Below are 21489 nucleotides of genomic sequence, written 5' to 3'. Positions count from 1 at the left end.
TGATTCTTACATAAGGAAAACAGGGAGAAAAGGATGAGGTATGCCAAATTACACAATAACTGCACTGAAAGTCAGTGGCAACAGGTTTCATGGAGTGATGAATCCAAATTTGACATTTGTGGTTTAAATTGTTGTCAATATTAGGAAAGACCTAAAACACAGCAGAGGTTCTATCGTGTTTGGGCCCACAGTTCAGTCAGTAGTCTTGGGGGATCTTGTTAATATGGATTTATTAAGCCAGAAAAGTACCATCAGATTTTGATCCACAATACAATATTGTCTAGAAAGACTGACTGACAAGAGCATAACAATGATCTCAAACAGACTAGCAATGCAGTAAAAGCATATTTGGAAAAACAAACAGTGGTACGATATCAGTCATAGATTGGCCTCCCCAGAGGCCAGACTTTAACATTATTGAAGCAGTGGGACCATCTTGACAGAACAGAGTTTTAGATGTCTTCAAAAAATCTAGAGAACTATTCCTGAAGAATATTTAAAGAAATGACAAGAAAGCTTCTTGCTGTGCTGAAGAACAAAGGTGGTCATACGAAAATACTGACTTTCAAGCTCTTTAGAATTGTATCAACTGTTTTTGCCTTGCATACTGAATTTCCATTAATGTTTGCATATGTATCAGTTAACTTTGGCACCTATTCTAAGTTTCATCTTAAAAATATAAAGAAATAAGGGTGACTCAAGAGTTTTTCACAGTATTGAATTTTAGTCAAACCTTCCACCTTCTCACAAGAAGGCCTACAGCTGCATCACTTTGAGAAAGATGCTGCTCTTGCTCCAGCAAGGAAACCAATTGCTCTTCTTGTTTCATTTATATTTTCACTTAATGACACATGGGATCAAATACATGCATTATGTTCTACAAAAGCATGCGGGGCACTTAAAATGCAGTCATAGTATCGCAACTATGCTGCAGACATATGGAAGCAATTTCTTGACCATCTTCAGTATTTCCAACCTTCTGGATATCCCTTTTACGATTTACTGGAGAAAGTACACATATTTTCGTATTTTGTGCTTTATATATTAGTCGGATTTTCTTAATGTATTTCTTAAGTGTCATATAACTCATAATCATCCATTATTTTGCGCCAAAATGAGGGCCCATACTGGACTGAAAACCCACCTTTTAGCTGCGCTGAAGTCTCTGTGCAGCACGGTTCCCTGGTGGCATAATTGCTTAATTAACAGTTGTCCCAGCAGGAGACCTCCTCGTTGTCAGAGTTGCTCATTTTACTGCGGCTCCATGTCACGTGCTTTGTTAATGTAAACCTATGAGTTGTATTACATGTTGTGCTAAATCACACTCTAATTACAAGTATAGCCACAATGTGATTTGGGGTAATTAATAAAGAGGTTAAGGGACGACCTGAGAGATTAAAAGAAGGGAAATTTACTCTAATCACAGGCGTGTGACGCTCATCTGCCGTACATTGATCTCTAGCGACATCTACCGGCCAAACGTGAGACGTGTGCGTTGCAGAACTTTACGTCGTACACGAACATTCTTTTATATCTCATCTAACTTATTTTAAGGCGCTTAAGCCCTTAAGTGTAAATGAACTTTAAACAGTGTCATTCTGTGCATTGTGGCTTTATCAGTTGGTGGATTTTTACGCGTGTATTAATTTGTGTAATGATAAGTGTCTCAGCGCGTTCGCATTTTGCACGACGATAAGAGACATACTTTTAAAAAGCTCAATGATACAGCATCGAGTGTGTGTAATGTATGTGTGTGCCCGCCTCGTAAGAAATAAACAAAACAAAACAACGGTTCGGCGTGACACGGAACATGCTAGCTGCGTCAAGCTGCGCACATTTGCATCGAGGGCACGCAGGGTGGAAGCGAACTGGAGACTTCAGTTGTCTTCAAACAACCCAGAGGAGTCAGTTACTAGCTTTTTGTAAGCGCTCAGCGTTCATAGTATACCTGCCACACGGTGTATATTTGACTCTGAAGTGAATGTGTACATTTTTACCCGCCATAAAGTAGCTGTCAAGTTGAAAACCTAGCTGGTTAGCTGGGTAGCTAGTGACAATGAACTGTTATGCGTTTTGAAACAATCGGCTAATGCTCCGTTAGCCGTCCAGTTGTCACTGACATCATTCCGTGCAATGGCGACATGATACGCCCGCTTAACTTTTTTACCTGGACATGTAACCGCTGCAACATTTTCACCATGGAGAGCAAACGCAGCAATTGCAGGCCCTAGGCTGGAAACAATAGCAAAGCTAGCAGAACTAGCAAGCCTTCGTGGCTGCTAAGCTTGCCCTGCCTGGTGCGTCTGAGGAGCCGAGCTGAAAACGGCGAGGTATGTCGTTGAACCAACCAAATTCTGTCTGTGGTCACTTCGTTTTGTTGTTATTTTGCACGTGGTCAGGATGCGAGGAGCGATAAGGGGGTGCCCTTTAGTTTTTGTTGAAGAACAGGCAGAGCAAACTTTTGTTTGCTTACCGTTATTCTGACTTGATTTTGCGCTAGCGTGTGAACAGCTAACTTCGAGTTAGCTAGACACTGATGCAGGGAAAGTTTTGAAAGATGGGGCATTTAGGGTAAGATAAGTCACCCCGCTAATTCTACGAGGTAAACACCCCCGCGTTTTATCATGTGTCTCTGATAATGTGTTCACTGTTCATGACATCGCTTAAAATGAAAGCAAACTTAGCTCAGCGATGTTGGGCATCAAATTAATTTACAGTTTTCCCATTTTGCGGTTTTTGGGGGCTGTATAAATGCATTGTATATTTGACCAAGTCTATTCTTTCATCACTGAGTGTTATTTGTAAAATAAGAAGTCGCCATAGGTGACACCTGTCACCCTCTTCAGGCGTCAGTGCTATGGATCAGGAGGACATGACCGAGGAAATCACAGCAGATGTGACTGACCGAGACTCCGCACCTCAGCAGCTCGCCTCTGACATCGTCATGTCTTCACAAAGTCAAAAATGGGTGCGCAGCAACGCTGAAAACACCGGCTTGGTTATAACAGAAGCGGGGCTCAGTAATGGCACCTGTGACGTTGATACAGTGGTGGCGTTGTGCTGCCCTGGTGACAGTGGAGATCTCACTGCAGAAGGTGACCACCTGGCTCTGAGCAATGATGGTATGTCAGAGTTTTCCAACAGTGACCTCTCACTGCCTGAAGTCTGCATTTCCACCAACAGCAATACCTTCGAAGAGGACATGAACTATGAGGTCCAGCAAGCTTATAGGATATTTACTGGCTTTCTTTTGGATAAGCACAAAGGGATCACCAGCCCATTCCTCTATCCCATTGGCCACCAGGAGGCCCAGCATGGTATCGGAGGGGTCAAGGGTCGGGTGCAGTCACAGCTCAGGCAGTCGATGTGCTTGCGGAGGATGGAGGAGAAGTTTGTCAGCCAGGAATACGAGACCATAACAGAGTTTGTTGCGGACTTCAGACTGATGTTGGAGAACTGTTATCGCTACCATGGTGTGGACCACTGGATCTCCAAACAGGCACAAAAGCTGGAAATTATGCTGGAGCAGAAGCTGACGCTGCTGTCCAGGTAAAGATAATGAAACTACACTCTTGAACAGATTGCTGCGGAGAGAAATGTCCAAAGTATTGTAAAGTTGCAATCACGATCATACCAAAGGTGTTTTCTGTCACTTGGATTCTCAACAAGTTGGTGTTTCACAAGTTTCCAGTCAGTAATTTATAATAATAGTAATGTTTATATTATTTTAAACTAAACTAAACTAAAATTAATAATAATAATAAAAAGTAATGTTTATAAAGTAACGAGACAGCAAATTATGTCTCAACCATCTTATTTAGTATTTATTTGCTTATTAATAACAAAATGTACTTGCATGTTACAGTTATCCCATTTTAAATAATTATTTGTCTGTTTGATCACATTAGTAGTGTCATTATACTCCATGTTCATTTGGTTTTACAAAGTAACTTTATTCGTTTTGGTGTACCCGGCTTTTTGTTTTCCTTTTTTCTTTCTCCATTTGTCAAACTAGAACGCTGCGAGAGAAAACAACTTTGGCAGTTACTTCTAAAGGACGTTTTGGGGCAGAGGAGGAACGGGGCACGGGGGGCACCTCCACGCGGCGGCGATCCACACCTCGTAGCCTTGCTACGATCACTGTCGGTGGGCACGAGTCGATCATGGTGCAGACCCTGCGGCTAGAGGAGCAACAGAGGGCCAAGGAGGAGAAGAGGTGAGTGAATTGCTGAAAGGAAAGACTAAAAGTCTCCGTTGCGTGTTGAGTTTTGTGATGATTTAGTGCAAAGGTAAAGCAGAGTTTAAAACCACAACTATACCTTTGCATTTGCAGGCAACGTGAGCTTGAGAAGAAAGAGGCTGAAGAAATGTCAGCTAAGGAGGTGGAAGAGTGGGAGCAGAGCTTGCTTTCACTGGCTTTTCCCCACACTGTGCAGACCCTCTGGGAACTCCCTGCTATAGGACACTTTCTCTGCCTAGCTCAGACTGCCCTCAACCTCCCTGAGATCATATTTTTTGAGCTGGAACGTTGTTTGCTGATGCCCCGTTGCAGCCTGCTCCTCTCCAAAATAATGTCTTCCCTGCTCTCGCCTCCACAGAGGAGGGCCACACTGCACCGCCGGCCTACGTTGCCTTACAGGCGATGGGAGTCGGAGCTAAGGCAGCGTGTTTTAGGCTGGTATCGAACCATTGGTGCCTCCCGTGATCAGCCAGGTCGCGCTGAACAGCTGGGACTTTGCCACCAGTTTTTTAGCACCCTAGGGGAGGTTAGCCCTTTAGAAGAGAAACCCTTCCACTTGTTGCCCTTCTATCAGCGAGTATGGCTTCTGAAGGGGCTATGTGATCATGTGTATGAAACACAGAAGGATGTACAGGATGCTGTGCTCGCCCAGCCCATCCACGAATGTAGGGAGTCTATCTTGGGCTATGACAGCAAGGAGAATACCTATATACATTTCCCACATTTCTGTGGCGCAGACCTGAGGATCTATCGCCAGAGCCCCAGCACACCCCCAGCATTCCCATTTCCTTCGGTATGGGTGAAAAAAGTTGATTTTAAGCCAGGTACGGAGGATGAGTCAGATGGCATGCGGGATGAGGGCAATAAAAGTGATAGGGGGTGTTTTGGAGTCTCCATGGACACTGTAGAGACCGGTAATTTGGGAAAACGGAAAAGAGAGACATTTAGTGTTTTCAAAAAGGAAAACGAGAAAGAAGAAGATCAAAAAAAGTTAAAGTTGTGGTCGCTGGAGCAGATTTCTGAATTAGCGTCCTCTGATGGAGACTCTTGTGAAGACTCTAAACTGGACTTAAAAATACACACAAACTCACTGCGCCACACACACATCAGTCCCAGTGAAGGAGGTAGTGTAAGAATTCATTTAAAGCAAGAGACTTTAGATGTGGAGCAACAAGCAAAGAGAATCACAATAAAACAGGAGCCGGGCTTGACACTGGGTGCGGTTCGCACTATTAAAGCAGAAACACAAGAGCCTTGTCTGAATGTAGGGGAGCACAGCTACACAGGCAGGTCTCCAGCTCGATCTGTGAATCTGGCCTCTCCAACTAAACCGTTGGGAGTCAAAATGGAGGGAGGAAGTCCCACTCAGGGACACCAAAGATCTTCGTGTTTTGAATGTTGTAAAAAGAAAACTAGCAGTGTTAAATCTGAGGAGTGTGGCTTCTGTTGTGGTCCATCAGAGCTGGCCACACAGCTGTCTTCTGAGAGCACTCAAAACTCGACTGAAGAGAGGGCGAATGACAAAATATGGACTAAAAAAAAAAAGCGGAAGAAAAAGCGAGGGAGGGAACAGCTGCTGAGGGTAAAGGGAGAGCACAAGCAGCTACCGCATGTGGACAGGATGAGGCTGTCCCCAGCTGAGGCTGCCAAGTCTACACTGCGGAAAGTTGGCACAACAATCAAGAGAAAAGACAAGAAAAAGAAACATAAAACAGGTGAGGGGAAAAAAGATTGGTAATGATGTCGCTCCTGTGGCTTCCGTCAGTATTACATCAAAATCATTTGTGTATTAATTATTTCTGACAGGTAAAAAACCTGAATGTTCAAAGAAAATCAAAGAGGAACTTTCAGCTGAGCCCTCATTCAAGGTAGTCAGATTCACTGTACACTCTGATCTTGTTCCTTTGTTAGTCTGTTTTTTTCCTATTTTAATTTTAAACCTGATTTAGTCTTTGACAGTTTTCTGTGCCCTTTTTTTCCTCTTGTATAGTTGGTCTGCACCAGTCTCGAGGAATTACGCGAGCTGATCGGTAAGACTGAAGATGAGCTTGATGACCTGGAGAGCACTAAAAAGAGATTGGTAGGTCACAGTCATTTTTATTAAGCAGAGGGAAAAAAGTTTGTTTCCTCACATTTCAGTGTTGCCCACTCACTTAAGTTTTCCTTTACACGTTTGAACTCGCAGGGTCGGTGGTACTATAGGAGAGAAGCAGTGAAAGACCTCCATAGCACACTAATCAGATTACTGAATGAGCTCTCACCCTGGGAACCCAAGCTTGTCAAAGCACACCAAAGGAACAGGTTTGACGCTTACACAATAATTGGATTTATTCTTCATTCATATTTATGCAAGCTCACTGGACACTTTATTAGGTACAACAGTAGGTAGGTTTGACCCCCTTTTGTCTTTAGAGCTTCCTTAATTCTTCATCGCACAGCTTCAACAAGGCAACAAGGTGCTATAAACATTGCTCAGAGATTTTGGGCGTTTTGACGAAATAGCATCACACGGTTGCTGCACACTTGTTGGTTGCACGTCCATGGTGTGAATCTCGCTTTCCGCCACATCCCACAGGTGCTCTGTTGGATTGAGATCTGGTGACTGTGGAAGCATTTGAGTACAGAGAGAACTCACTGTCATGTTCAGGAAACCAGTGTTAGATCATTTGAATTCTGTAGTTGGTGTGTTATTCTTCTGAAAGCAGTTGTCAACCATCACCATCACTGTGGTCATACAAGGATGGTTTGCAATAATATTCAGGTGGGCTGTGGTGTTAAAATTATGCTCAACTGATACTGAGGGGCTCAAAGTGTGTCAGGAAAATAATATAAGAAATAATATATTTTATAGCAGAAATCAATAATTGTCAGATCAGGCAATGTTTTTCCAATCACCTATTGTCGATTTTGGTGAGCCTGTATCATTTGTAGGCTTCTCATCCGTAAACTCTCTCCGTACTCTTTCACATGATTCTTGCGTAGGTGGTAGAAGAGGTTTGTCGTGTTTGAGCCTGTGGTGGGGCATAATTTGAATAGTACAGTTTTCTGGTCCGTGTCAGACTTTTCATAACCAAACCATGTCCATGCTACAGAGGTCCTTCTGTTTGGAGCTGCCTGGTTCTGCCCCATCTTGACTGGCCATGCTGGTATTCTCTGTGCCTGCATCCACACGGTGACCATCCAAACGATGAAAACAGATTGCTGTAAACAGTGTATTTTGCGACACCATGAAACAAACAGTAGGGTATAATATGAAACGATAAATGTTTTAATTTCGTCGTCGAATATATTTCGTCATATCGCAAAACCCTACAGTCAGATATGCTTTTTTTCATACTTCGGCTGTAAGGCATGGCCATTTGAGGTACTGTTGCCTTTCTATCATCTTGAAGTAATCTGGAAATTGTTTTCTGACTTCTGGTATTAACAAGGCATTATTAATCAGAAAGCTGCTGCTCACTGGATATTTTCTCTTGTCTTTTTTAGTCTGTTCTTTGTAAGCCCTAGAGAGGGTTGTGCTGAAAAATCTTACCTGACTTATCTTTATGCTGATGCTCCTTTTGAACTTCAAGAGGTCATCTTGTCTCAGTCTACGTGCCTAAATGCTTTGAGTTGGAAGCATGTGATAGGCTTGTTAGCCATTTATGATGACAAGCAGTTAACCTATTGCAATTAATAAATTGGCCAGTGAGTGTTTATTCAAATACATTCAAATTGAATTTAAGGTTTACCATGATTGAGTTTTGTTGGTGTTGTCTTCTGTTTAATTTGTATTGCTGGTCTTAATGGTATGTTTGCTCATTTGGTGGTCGTCTGTCCAGAACAAAGTATAGTGATGACAACTTTATTTAAACAGCTCATTGTAATATAGCATCATTACTGAAGTCTTGATTTTTTTCATTGTTTTTCTATTGTCAGGCTTCGTTTGAAGAAGGAATTTGATGATTTCAAGAAGCACCCAGAGTACAGTAACTTTGAGCGCGAAGAGAGCAATTTATCATCATCATCATCTGATGATGATGAAGAAAGGGATTTAGGGAAGGAGGTTCCTTCACTGTCAGATCATTATGGGAGATCAGAAGAGGAAGACATGGAAAACAGAGTTCCCAGAGGTCTCTGGAGTGGAGGTAATTGCGCTTGAATCTAACGTTGTTGTTTTGTTTACTGAAATGTAAGATTTTCCTCATTCTGTAGGCAGTAGTGCAGTCAGTTTACACTGTTCTTAGCTTATTTGACTGTACTACATGAAAGTCACTGCCTATTGAACCTTCATAGGCAATTGTAAAGCTTATAAATCAATATATCTCTAATAGACTTTTCTATTTTCTTCTCAGAAAGCACTAGAGACATTAAGGCTGAGTCTACTGGAGAAAACACGGTGACATGTGTACCTCCAAACCACCTAAAACACCCTCAAGCCAGTACAGAGAAAGGAATTGGTCTGTGGCAAAAAGATCAGACTGTAAGCAGCATAATTGCTTATGCCGACTCCAGGTCACAGTCAAGATCTGACCTGAACCCAGCAAATAAATCCAGGGATTCAGCATGGGCAGAAAGGGTAACAGCCCATGCTTCAGCGCCTCCCAGATCCCCCATCCTTCACCCAACCATTGGACTACCTAAGGGCTACACGCCCATCCCCACCCTGCTGGCTAAGAGTGTGGGAAACAAAGTGACCTTAATGAATCGACCTGCTGATTGCCCAGGTGTTATCAGTGAAGATGAACCGAGCAAGAGGTCTTTGGTCTTGCTGCCTACAACTGTAGTAGCTAACACCAAACTTTCAAAAGCACAAAGTTCTCCATCCAGTTCCCAACAGAACAAGCAACAGATTGAGGTACGAGGACCACAGCAGACAAAAGCCCCTGAGCAGTCAGAAGTGGCCACTGTGGCAGCAGTTCTTCCTAAATCTCCACAAGGCAAACCAACACAGACTGCACTTAAAAATCCAGTCCAAGTGGTGTACAAGGTGCCTGAGGGACTGGGTCACCTTGTAAGGAAAGACAACAATAGCCCAATAAAGATCTCAGTTCAGCCCGTCCTGGGCCAAGACACTGGAGAAAAGACTGTCCAGCAAGTAGTGATTCTGCCTTCTAACCTTCTCGTTCATAAAACTGAAGCAAAGTCTTGCTCTTTAGCTCAACAACAGACTAAAGGCTTTCAGGCAATAGTTTCCAAAGTGGCCAGCTCTTTTTGTATGTCTACCGATGTGCCTGGGTTCAGGATTCCTGAAAACAGAATTCCTGTTCAACAAGTGGCGCCCCTAAAAGATGCCAGGACAGTGAAGACCCCTTCTCCTTCGGTTTCACCTCGTCTTCAACACGGGGCTCTAAACAGAGCAGGATCTAAAGAGACACAGTTATGCAGTGTCCAAGCTAGTGCTTCACACGATACCACACCAAACACAACCTCCATCACAGCAGTTTCAAATGCAGTTTGTACTGAGCCTGAGAAACCTACAGACCCGAAACAGGAGCTGAAGACTGTGTGCATCCGTGACTCACAGTCAATCCTGGTAACAACTAGATGTGGCAACACGGGCATTGTCAAGGTCCAGACATCCTCGGACCAAAACACACTTGGCTCTGTACATACCAGTCCAGTCATCACTATCTCGCCTCAGTTTAAAGCCTTCCTTCTGTCCAAGGCCACACAGTCTACTTCTGCTCCCACTCAGACCGCACCTTCTGTTGTCCAAGCAATGACAATTTCCCAACCCCAGCAGCAGATCCATCCTGTGTTAAAAACCCCTTCCTCTCTCAAAAATACCATGCTCACTGCAACCACTGGTAGTGGTATAACATGCCCAAAAAGTCAAACTACAGCCAGTGCTGTTGCTGTAAGTCAGGGCCTCAGTAGCTCAACTGGTTCTACAGTTGTGACAAACATTTCTCAGCCAGTCCACACACCTGCTGCTGGTTCTCATTTTCAAGCTTCAGTAGCTAATAGCAGTGTTGCCGTGCCACTACAAAGTGGCTCAGGGTTTTCCCAAGCAGCCACCAGCAAGACTGGTATGAAACGCACCACTACAGATGAAGGATCCCAAGTTACCAAATTCATCCTGGTTACTCCATCTTCATCCTCATCCTCAAATGTAGCTGCATCCAAAGGGACACCCTCCTCCCCGAAGCCAGGTCCTAGTTCAAGACTCATGTTTGTCACTCAGCCCGCATTGACATCATCAGCCACCGTCATTGGAAGCCTTTCAGCACCGGCGATGGCAACGTGTGCAAGTGGACAGGGAGCAACCACTTCATTATCAAGTCAGACTCTGAAGGTGGGATTAAAACCAGGAAAACCTGCTAGAAGTATCAGCTTGGAGCCATTGTCCAAGGGCAAAAACATCACCCTGCCCCAAGGTGAGTTTTTGTTTTTTTATTATTATTATTATTTGTTGTTTGTCTTGGGTTGGCTCAATTTTGAAAACTTTGTAAAGTTTATGTGTATAACATGTATCTCATAGTGGGAGAAATGCCACACTATCCAATGTTGGCATATAAGTAAATCGAATGTAGCAGAGCAGGTGAAGCTTTTTAAGCAGTGAAGTTGGTGAGCAGGGATCTGCTCTGAACCCCTTCTTGGTTGCAGTGGTGATAGACAGATTAACTTGAGGTCATGGTTTGGACATGTGCAAAGGAGGGATAGTGGATTTACTGGACGAAGGATGTTCAAGATTGAGTTGCCATGTGGACAGGAGAAAACAAGGAAGACCACAGAGAAGGTTCATGTATGCAGTGAAGAAGGGCACGGAGAGGGTTGATTTGAAAGAATGGGAAGAAGATAATTCGTTATGGCAGCCTTAAAAGGATGCAGGCAAAAGAAGAAGAGAAGATGGTTTGATAAATGACTTACCTGTGATTTTGATAGTGATTACAGGAATGTGTGCTGCTCTTGTCTTCTGTAGAAAGCATTATCTTGCAGAACAACTGAGGACAACACGTCTTGGTCATGCTGCCTTCTTACTCAGAGTGAGTGAGTGAGTGAGTGAGAGAGAGAGAGAGACAGAGACAGAGACAGCATGGCTATATGATGATGTCATCTTCACAGTTGGTTTGGCTTGGAAAAAAGACTGATGTGTTGGACTCGCATTGTTGACTACTTCGCTGTAGTGCTTGATTTGCTGGAATCAAAGAAACCTTTTCCACCACAAATTTAATAAATATTTTTCTCATCTTTATGTTTCACCAGGTGTTCAAATCCAGTTACCAGGGAAAGCAACTACTGGACAGACTACTTATGCCCTGTCACAGTCTGCTTCCAAGTTCACACCAGGGTCTGTTTCAAATGCATGTGGTCCAACAACCTTCACCACTACCACTGGACTGGTCCCAGCAACAAGTTTAAATGCCATCACTAGTTCTTCCCAGCTTGTCTCTCATGGATCAGTCAGCACCAGCTCTCACCTCCAGGGAATCCCAGCATCCTCCTTGATGTCACAAACAGGCTGTTATACATCCATAAACACTGCTGCTGCTCAGCCAAAGGGAAACATGATAAAGAATGATGTTAATATCCCAGGAAGCGTAGTGTCCATCACCACTCCTGTTCAGACAGCTACTACTGTGGAGAGTAGGCCAGACCGAACTTCCACACTCACTCTTGATTGTCAGAGGAGTATCGGTGAAGAAACCACTTCCTCCTCCTCCTTCTCTTCATCTCAGTTTGCTCGCAATAAAACCCAACTCCCTCTCTCCTCTGCAACAACCACCTGTACCCCATTCACCACCTCTGCAACCAGCACAATCCAGCAGAGAATAGTCATTAACACCTCTACGCCACTTGCTGCTGGCACACAAATTCTCCTCAACAATGCACGCTTTGTAGTCCCTCCCCAGGGTTTGGCTCCAGGCAGCCACGTCCTTATCATCTCTAGCCCTGCACAACAAGTGCCTCCTGCCAGTCCTACAAGCACTGGACCATCAGTACCTTCTCAAGGTGCAAGCCATGCCATGGTAGCCCCCAGGGCGCCAGTTTTACCCCAACCCCCAGCCAGGCTGCCTGGTGTCACAGCTGTAAGTTCTCCCTTTGTGGCAAGCACCCCTGCTGTCGTTCCACCGTTGCTGGCAACCACTCCTAATGTCTTGTCACTAAAACTAACAGGAACACCTGGCCTGGGCTCAAATTTGTTACCCAGTAAAACAAATGTAGTATCGGCACTTCCTAGGTTGCCAACTGCACACGTGGGTAACTTTGCGTTACCTCCAGTAGGTACATCCACTCTGGTCTCCCCTACAGCAAGGTTAGACAGTGTACCAACTGTACCAGTGTTAACAAGTGCCCCTTGTCTTGGATCAGCACAGGGCACAGTCAGACTAGCTGCCACTACACAAGCAAAATGTTTATCAACCATTTCACCTGTAGTAGCACCCCCCTTGGCCAGATTGTCGGGACCTCTGTCATTGCCTGTAGTACCCAGGCCATCAGCTGTTACCCTACCCAGCCCTGTTATACCAGTTCCTGCACCCCTCTCTTCGCCAGTAGCACCAGTAATAGCAGACACACCAGCTTTGCATGGTTCTCTTCCTACCCAGCATGTGATTGCAGTGACAACCCTAGGCATACAGCCTCAGCAGACAGCTGTCCGATTTGCAGCACCGACCACCGCTCAACCACAGGTTTTAATGCATTCAGGGCTGAGCAACACATCAATCAAAAAACAGACCCCACTCGTGCAAACAGTGCCTGCTGGCACACGGACACAGGTTTTGCCAACTGTGGCTGTTCCACCAATCATCAGTGGAGTCTCTAGAATGCAGGCACTGCCTGTTGCTACTGTTCCACCCATCGGAAGCACTGTCAACACATTTGAAACAGCAACTGTGGAGACCACATCTTCATCCAGCACAACTGTAATAATCACTCCAGGTCAAACAATCCCATCGAGTAAAACGAACACCACCATCCATCCACCTGTTGTACTGACCAATCAGACACTTGGAAAACACTCTGTGGAGACCTCAGCCCTGGGTCTGCATACAAGTGTAGCTTCCAAGATGCTCATTAGTCCCGATGGGGCTGTTTTGAGCACTGTTCAGCGGCCGGTCAGTTCAGCAGAGCTGACTGAACCTCGGGATGCACTGGTGATTTGTACCAACAGTTCCACTGGAGCACTACAAACACATGATTCCTCTTTACAGCCTTCAACGGCAGACACAAAGTGAACCAATTAAAGTGGAGTGTGAAAGCTCAGACACCACTTTTCAGCTGCTTAGTTTTAGCAGGGTTCACATATTTTTGCTTGTTTTAATCCTGGTTAAAGAACTACATTTTCAGCTTTAGTTTGACTCCTAACTTAAACTTATGCTACATTAGGTTTCATCCTCTGATTTAATTGTCTTACATGTAAACCTGCTCAGTCAGACATGGTGAAAAATGTATACTGTGAAGAGTTTCTGGAGGGGGACACTACTAAGGTTGCCCTGATTTCAAATGTGTAGACCCTTCCTTGAGTAATTGCAAGTGTTATAACCAATTGATACAACAGGAAGGTAGATGAAATAGATTTCAAGTTGAGCTTTAGCAGTTTAGCATTTCAGTCCCAGTATTGTTTACGATTTATCATTACAACTTGCTCTACTTTTGTCTGTCAGGTTGGAAAGAAAAGAAAGGAAAAATCCATCAGCATCCAGTCTGTCATGTCCTTATTTTCAACTAGTAACTATTTGAAAGAGGCATTTTACTTTTTAGAAATAAACTACTAGAGAAATTTGTACTACATATTTGAGCCAATATAAATGTTTTAAAGTCACATTTATTTATTTTTACCATATAGATTTTTTTTCCCCCCCAAAAAATAAAAAAAATTACTAGGTACATTTTCATGGAACAATTCTGGACGATACTGCATGGAAATAAACAATGCAACTGTCCCAAACAAGCGTGTCTGCTTTCTTATCCTCAGAAATGTGCAATAATAGTGTTTTACTGTTTATTGAAACAAGCTATAGTATTAAAGCTGTGTTCATTTTTGTCGTTTTTAATTTTACAAAGTGGGAGATACAGTAGTTTCACCTATATTTGGCTACAATGCACTATATTGCTAGGGACATAAGATTATATATTTTCAAACAGCAAGGTGAGCTTGGAGTTCCTTCTTCATTGTCTTTCTTTGCCTCTTCCATCTTCAGCCACAGTGCTTCAGGGGGAATACGGAGGTGGCAAAGGCCCAGAGGAAATCTTCTCATAGGCTGGAGGTGCATTAGGAACCTGTAGAGAAGTGGAACAACAACAAAAATGAAAGCTACAGTTCAGTTATATGTGAATAACATGTTTATGCAGCGTTGAAAAGTGAAGCCAAAGTTTATTTCCCTAGGGACGTGTCATAACAACAAATGCAAAATGTCAATTTTTCACACACGGGATTCCACATGATATTTGAAAGACTGCTGCTCTGATCCTCCTTTCACTTTTCCACCATACACACATCATCTCTGGGAACTAAACATTTTTATACCTCCCTCCAGTCTGGTGACATAATCCTTGCTTCAGGCATCCACAGCTTTTGCTTTCACGTGCTCTACATCATGTTTCAAAGCTCTGAGGCTCTGTGTGGAATATCAGGTTGCACAAAATTTAAATGAAATACCTACTGATTTGTGATTTTTTTTTTGGGCGGGGCATTACTATATCCTGTATATGTGGCTATTATTCCTGAAGTAATTGTCTCACCACAGATCGGAAGCTGCCAAAATCAGTAAGAGCCATCTTGTTTTCTGCTGGAGATCCTGCCTCCGAGTACTGGCTTCCTGTATAACCTGATGATCCTGATCTGGGGCTCTGCAAGTTACAGAAATGTGTACGAGGGTTTGTGATGAAACAAAATGAGAACATTGTGATGAAACAAAATGAGAACATAGTGCTACAGGCTGGGAAAAGATGGGTACAAACTGAACACATGATGCTCTTTGAAATAGGGTGAACTGAATTTTCATTTTGACATTTTACAGATGTTCACCAACAACAAATCAGAATAACATAAATCAGTTATAAAGTGTGATGGTCTCACTCTGATAAGTTTGTAGCCACTCCTTTTCTTGAAGTACCAGCAGCCCAGGATGAGAAGTGCTGCAAGGATGACAACCAGCAGAGCTATGCCCACTGCCCTGTGGTCCACAACACAATTCAAATTGAGAAAAACTTTTCTTTGCACATGGGTTTTAAAGTGTTCACAACAATACAAATTTGGGCACAGCAGTAGCTTAATAGCAATGATTTTAAGATGACAATAGACACATACTCCTCAGCTCTGACGTTTCCTCGCCTGCTGCTGGCAAAATAAACGTTGAAGTCCCCACGAGGCATGCCGTGTGTACGATTACACAACATCAAGCTGAAAGTCAACAAGGGATAATTTTATAAGGAACAAATAGACAATACGCTCACATGACTAACTATTTAAACCCATTGTAGCCTATATAGCCATATAATAATTGAAAATGGACTATGATGTGAGGTACTGCTTTGATATTAAGGTCAAGGTCAAATTTATTTATATAGCACGTTTCAAACAGCCGATGCTGCACAAAGTGCTTAACAATATAAAAATGGCATTAAAAAGCAACAATGTAATACAATAGTAACAATAAAAAACAATAATAGGACAATAAAAGAATTAAAACAATAACTAAACTAATTCAAATAAGACCAAAATGCTTGGGTCATAGTGTGTTAAAAGCCAGGGCATAGAAATGTGTCTTTAGTAATGATTTAAATTGCTCAAGTGTTTGTGCAGATCTAATATTTAAGGGGAGACTATTCCAAAGTCTGGGACCTGCCACAGAGAAGGATCTATTACCACGGGATTTGAGATTAGTCCGTGGGATGGCCAACATTAGTTTTGAGCTAGACCTCGTGGTTTTTCCTGGAGCATAGGCAGAGAGGAGCTCAGACAGGTAAGGAGGGGCTCGGGCATGAAGTGACTTAAAAACAAAAAGTAAAAGTTTAAATTGGATCCTGTAGGAGACAGGAAGCCAGTGTAAAGAAGCTAAAACTGGGGTTATATGCTCTCTCCGTTTGGTACCAGTTAGCAGGCGAGCAGCTGCAGTTTGAACCATCTGAAGACGATGGATGGTGGCCTGATCTAGACCATAATACAATGAATTGCAGTAGTCTAATATTATCCCAGAGGGAGGTCCATAAACTGCCAAACAAATAGTCTGGACACAATTAAATGCCATAAAGCTTAGCTCTGCACTGTGAAATCATTATTATCTACCCGCATGCAAATTTTTTAAGTGAAAATATTATATTGTACCTAATCTTGATAAGGTAAAATTAAGTTCAGATAGTCCTCACTCTTTAATAGCCTGTAATGTAAAGCCAGTATGTCTTGATACAATTATTAAAACTTTTAAAATAACACAAAAGTGTAACTGTGTAGGGGTTCCAAGCTTTGGACCACTTACTTTTTCCACTCTGTGTCTGTCCAGTGTATACACCGGACTTAGCTGCATCTCTTCTATCTGTCTATTCTCTCTGTCTTTGTGTTGACTGATGCTATCTTACAGACTTCAAGTGCACATCAATACAAATCACATATATATTATGTAGATACAATGGAAATCGACTGCTACTAAGGTTGTCTTTGAGCATCCTACATCTGTGCAGTGAAATGAACCTTATCAAGAAGACCCTAATTAGCATTTCCTTAATTCACATTAATGTCATGTCAAATTGAGCCTTTCATAAAAGCGCAATGCCCCACATGCCTTTAACAAGCCTTCTTTTTATAGAAAAGTAAGACAAACAGAAAAACCAGCTACCTTACCGAGTTTGAGAGAAAGGATTCAGAAAGCAGCTCTTCTGGTCGGTTTGGCTTCTCAGAAAGATTGGGTCCACAGAGCGCTGTGTTTCTTCACTCCTCAAATATCTTAACTCAGTGTGCTGGAGAGCAGAGAGGGGCAAAAACCCCTCATGACCGTCACGGGTTAGAGACTCATGGTTAAACCCATTGAAGCGGAGTAATTACCGTGAAACCCTACGGCAACATTATTATCCACTCGTGAAACTACAGGCGTCAGCTGCTGGCCTTTCATATGACTGTGTGTGTGTTTGTGTGTGTATACCAACTTCATTATTATTGATAAATATCCTAATGAAATTATATAGATATAAGGAAAGGAATACAAAAATTCAATACAATACCAGGCTAAGTATCTCAATGATATCACGCCTTTATCATAAAAGATAAAATACCTTCAAATTACCACAATGTAATATAAGAATTTCATAAATACTATAAACCTAAACAGTAATTTCAGTCATAAAGTCTAACAAACAAACAAACAAACAACAAAAGGAAACATTTCTGATCCCAGTATCACTGTTTTAGATTTGTGAGGAGTATTTGCCTGGATTATCTCAGCTCCTAAACAAAACAAAACTTCTGCTCAAGTAATTTCTTCATCTGCTGTAGTGCAAAGATACAATATTATGCAAAAGTCTTGAGCTATTACTCTTTTCTTTTTCTTTTTAATGTTTTGCTTCCAGACTTTCTTGCGATTTTCAAAGAAGTACTCTTAAAGAATAGTTCTCCAGTTTTCTGAAGGTGTTTTGACTTATTTTTAGTTTAGTCTTTGTACCTAACAATTTAAATAGGAATGTTTTTTTCTTTAACCTACAAATCATCAAGTGTAAAAAAGGCACCTACGCCAATGAACCAATTTTGTGTGGACATGTTACAGACAACCAATTTTAAATTGTACCTTTTTGTGCACTTTTTTACTTGCAGCTTGTCACAAAAGCACATAACTTGTTCTCATTTCTAAAAACAAATGAATCTAAAAAAAAAAAACCCAAACAAACACCAAAGATAACACAGTGTGACAGCCGCAAAACAGCATTTTTGCATTAAAAAGGGGACTCCCAAAGAGCTCTTAGCTAAAAGCTTGGCACATCTCAGTGTGGTGTGCAGGACAAATGAAGAATTGATCGGCCTGAAAAGCTATCTACAGCAGATGAGCAGTATTTGAAAGGTATGTCCTTGAGAAATGGGAAAAATCCAGCAAAGACTTGAGACAGGACCTGATGATGCATCTGGTCCTTCAGTTGACCCATCTACTGTTCACTGAAACCTCATCAGAAATGGTCTCAGGTGAAGGGTGGCTGTCAAGAAGGCATTCAAGAAGTGAGCTAGGGAGAAAAGGCTGAAGTATGCCAAATTACACAAGAACAGGACTGAAAAATCAGTGACAGCAGGTCTCATGGAGTGATGAATCCAAATGTGAAACCTTTGTTTCAAATAGTCATCAATATGTAAGGTTAGAAGAGAGGTACAATAGTGAGTGTTTGCAGCCATCTGTAAAACACAGTGGATGCTCTGTCATGGTTTAGGTCTGCATTTTGGCCAGTGGTGAATTAATTTTGCCTAATATATGTTAGCATATTTCAATAAACTGGTGAAAATATATCAAATTTTCCTAACAAAATATAAAGAAATGATGGTTGGCTAAAAAAAAACCCTTCACAGTTTAAATCTAAAAAGTAATTTTTTTAAAGATATATAATTAAAGGTAAAATGTGAGCTAAACGCTTTCTGTGTTTTCTACGTTCTTTCTGTGTCTGTGTGAGTTCTCTCTGGGTATTCTGGCTTCCTCCCACAGTCCAAAGTGGGGTTAGGCTAAATGGTGATCCTAAATTGCTCATATGGGTGCAAATGTGAGTGTGAATGGTTGTCTGACTGGCACACTTGTCCCTGGAGTGGAATAAATAGATGGATGGATAGTAAATATGTTCTTCCTGCTTTGTAATTATGATAAAATGTATTTTAAAACTTCTTTTTTTCTTATTGTTTTTACAGAAAAGAAGATGGAAAATAAAAGAGGACTCATTCCACTGGCCCATTCTCAATTATACAGTAGTTGTTACTGTTTTGGGTTTGTTTTCATAAGTCAAACTGCTGCTGGAGGGATCTTTTTTTTTGTCTCACTAAATGAAAACAGAAACTTTGATAGTTTTAGAGAGAGACAGAGAGGTTGTGGGGAGTGACGCAGGGGAGGTTGTTTGTTTTAATCTGGGATAACTTGACTTTTCCTCCACAAGAGGGAGACCAAATCCTGTTTATGAAACGAAATCTTAATGTGTCTCAAACCGAAGCTAAATGGTTTACTGCTGGCCTATTATGTAGCGTTGTAATGTAGTGTGAATAAATGTTTTAATATACTCACGTGTCCCCAAACCGCTACAGTCCTAATTAGTTTGGGTCATGTGAGAACATTTTAAAGAGGGGGCGGTGAGTTTTGTAGCTCTGGGCAAGCTGTGGTTAAATTTTTAGTGGGAGGCAGTCAGTTGATTGACTGATATATATATATATATATATATATATATATATATATATATATATATATATATATATATATATATATATTAGGGGTGCAACGATACACAAAATTCACGGTTCGGTTCGGTTCGATACTTTGGTGTCACGGTTCGATATTTTTTCGATACAAAAAAAATGTTCATGCCTTTTTAATTTTTCATTTATTAAAATTATAAATTTATATTTTAACTCAAAAGTACAGTTTTTAAATTTAACCCTAACCCTTGTGCGTGTTTTTTTATTTTGACAGCGAATGCGCACCTGCGGACCACTTATGTGCAGCCCTGGTTATATAGTTCGTCATATTGCAGCCACAGAAATTATTTTGTCCATGAAACCATAAAGCTGCACTTTCTTTTTGCCTTATAGTCTGATTTGTCATAACTTCTCCGTTTTGTGGTAAGCTTTTCTTTGGCTGTCACTTCTTCACCCTGACCTGTCTTATTTGGCTCAGCAGAACTAAAATATATATCTGTCTGTGAAGGTTCTCAGTCATCCAGGTCATCGTAGTCAAATATATATCCTGCTGCTTTTACACACGCACTCACATAAGCTCAGCGATTCTCTGCGCAATCAACCTCTCACATGTTTAAGCTTGCTGTGGGAGATTTCACTTGTCATGTTTGCATAGTAAACTAACGATTAATAAGACGATGTCAGAGGAATTGGTGCGCAAATTATCATCACTCACAGATCAGTGCTGTCGCTCTCTATACACAGTTCGCACGATTGCAAAGTGAAAGCAAAAAAACAAGCGCAAATTCAAACGCGATTTCAATATGTCACATATTGACAGTGGCTCACAGATGCCAATGACATAATTACCCAGCTACATTTCTGAAAGAATGCAAAAGCATTGACATATATTTTTCCTTCCTACAATAGCCCGACGGGCAGGGCAGAGATAGATTTTGGTAGCCCGACTGAAAAAAATCGCTAGCTCCAGGACGTCGGGCTAGCGATATTGCAAGCCCTGTATCTGATTGAGGAATCACTCATCTTTGGAAAAGAGAGTTTATTACAGAGAAATGTCTCTTTCCAAAATAAAAGCTATACTATCCGCTTCTTCTGGGCTATATTCTCAGCAGCATAAGGAGAATCATGTGCTAACAGCTGTCTAAATGACTCGCTAAAGTTAGTAGCATGCTTGTTGTTTTGGTCTTTGCACTAGGATGATGTCGGTGTAAATGTGCAGTCATATTCGTTGTGTTCCCACTAGTGCTTTCAGGTTAATCTCGTTGAAATGACCTTAACGCCACAACACGGCAAATCTCCGTTAACGAGCTACCGCCGATCGCCCCGCATGTGGGGCTAGACAGCCAACACGTTAACGAGCTAACTGCGCTAACACACTAGCTCCCACCCATGTAATTGAGCATTGCATGGCACATCCAACATACTGTTTTACTTTAGTCCATGACTCGCTTACCTTCAGGGTCATACGTCACATGAAAACCAAAATAATTCCAAACGCCAGATCTGAATGAGGGTGGGGGAGGTCCATGTGTCTTGCTAGCTTGCCCTGCGCTCTTCCTTCTGACTATGCTGTCTGTGTTGAGCGCTCAGTGGATCTGCGCTCGACAGTGCAGCCTAGGCGGAGTAGTCGAACGCAGATTCACTGAGCGCTCAACACAGACAGCATCGTCGGGAGGAAAGTTGATAAAATAAATTACAAATGTTGTATTGTTCGATACATATGCGTACCGAACCGAAAGCACTGTATCAAACGGTTCAATATCGATACGAATATCGTTGCACCCCTAATATATATATATATATATATATATATATATATATATATATATATATATATATATATATATATATATATATATATAAAATAAAATAAAAAGTCATCAGAAAAGCACATCATTTTATTTAAACAAGTGCAGCATAATGGGGAAAGCTTAAAAAAAACTCTAGACATTATTAT

At 41.8% G+C, this 21489-nt stretch overlaps 2 protein-coding genes across 4 annotated transcripts; one reads left to right on the top strand and one right to left on the bottom strand.

The window, feature by feature from the left end:
* Positions 1 to 1809: 1809 nt before the first annotated feature.
* Positions 1810 to 14168, top strand: brd10 (bromodomain containing 10). Of its 3 annotated transcripts, none has more exons than XM_085413905.1 (10): positions 1810 to 2330; positions 2847 to 3549; positions 4016 to 4216; positions 4334 to 5955; positions 6047 to 6108; positions 6231 to 6320; positions 6426 to 6541; positions 8159 to 8367; positions 8575 to 10599; positions 11429 to 14168. In XM_085413905.1, exons 2-10 carry the CDS (start codon positions 2858 to 2860, stop codon positions 13399 to 13401), a joined length of 6990 nt encoding a protein of 2329 aa, XP_085270031.1. In that variant the 5' UTR covers positions 1810 to 2330; positions 2847 to 2857; the 3' UTR covers positions 13402 to 14168. The 3 variants fall into 3 exon arrangements, with proteins under 3 accessions (XP_085270031.1, XP_085270033.1, XP_085270032.1); XM_085413907.1 differs by having other exon boundaries at positions 2824 to 3549; XM_085413906.1 differs by having other exon boundaries at positions 1810 to 3549.
* Positions 14064 to 17122, bottom strand: mlana (melan-A). Its single transcript, XM_085413908.1, has 5 exons — positions 17007 to 17122; positions 15477 to 15569; positions 15246 to 15342; positions 14909 to 15016; positions 14064 to 14446 (listed from the first exon to the last, which is right to left on the bottom strand). Exons 2-5 carry the CDS (start codon positions 15563 to 15565, stop codon positions 14378 to 14380), a joined length of 363 nt encoding a protein of 120 aa, XP_085270034.1. The 5' UTR covers positions 15566 to 15569; positions 17007 to 17122; the 3' UTR covers positions 14064 to 14377.
* Between the last annotated feature and the right edge of the window lie 4367 nt (positions 17123 to 21489).

This window comes from Rhamphochromis longiceps, linkage group LG7 (assembly GCF_057381845.1).
Source record: "Rhamphochromis longiceps isolate RC_006_pf linkage group LG7, R_longiceps_female_GT1.1, whole genome shotgun sequence".
NCBI lineage: Eukaryota > Metazoa > Chordata > Actinopteri > Cichliformes > Cichlidae > Rhamphochromis > Rhamphochromis longiceps.
This window is presented reverse-complemented; position numbering and strand designations above follow the sequence as displayed.

Bases quoted from the DNA above. Each gene is read 5' to 3' on its own strand.
- brd10 (XM_085413905.1), top strand. From the start codon at position 2,858: ATGGATCAGGAGGACATGACCGAGGAAATCACAGCAGATGTGACTGAC. The intron at 6,109-6,230 runs GTAGTCAGATTC...CCTCTTGTATAG, and splicing joins CAGCTGAGCCCTCATTCAAG to TTGGTCTGCACCAGTCTCGA. The intron at 8,368-8,574 runs GTAATTGCGCTT...TTTTCTTCTCAG, and splicing joins CAGAGGTCTCTGGAGTGGAG to AAAGCACTAGAGACATTAAG.
- mlana (XM_085413908.1), bottom strand. From the start codon at position 15,565: ATGTTGTGTAATCGTACACACGGCATGCCTCGTGGGGACTTCAACGTT. The intron at 15,343-15,476 runs GTATGTGTCTAT...TGTGGACCACAG, and splicing joins GGAAACGTCAGAGCTGAGGA to GGCAGTGGGCATAGCTCTGC. The intron at 14,447-14,908 runs GTGAGACAATTA...ACTTCTCTACAG, and splicing joins TTGGCAGCTTCCGATCTGTG to GTTCCTAATGCACCTCCAGC.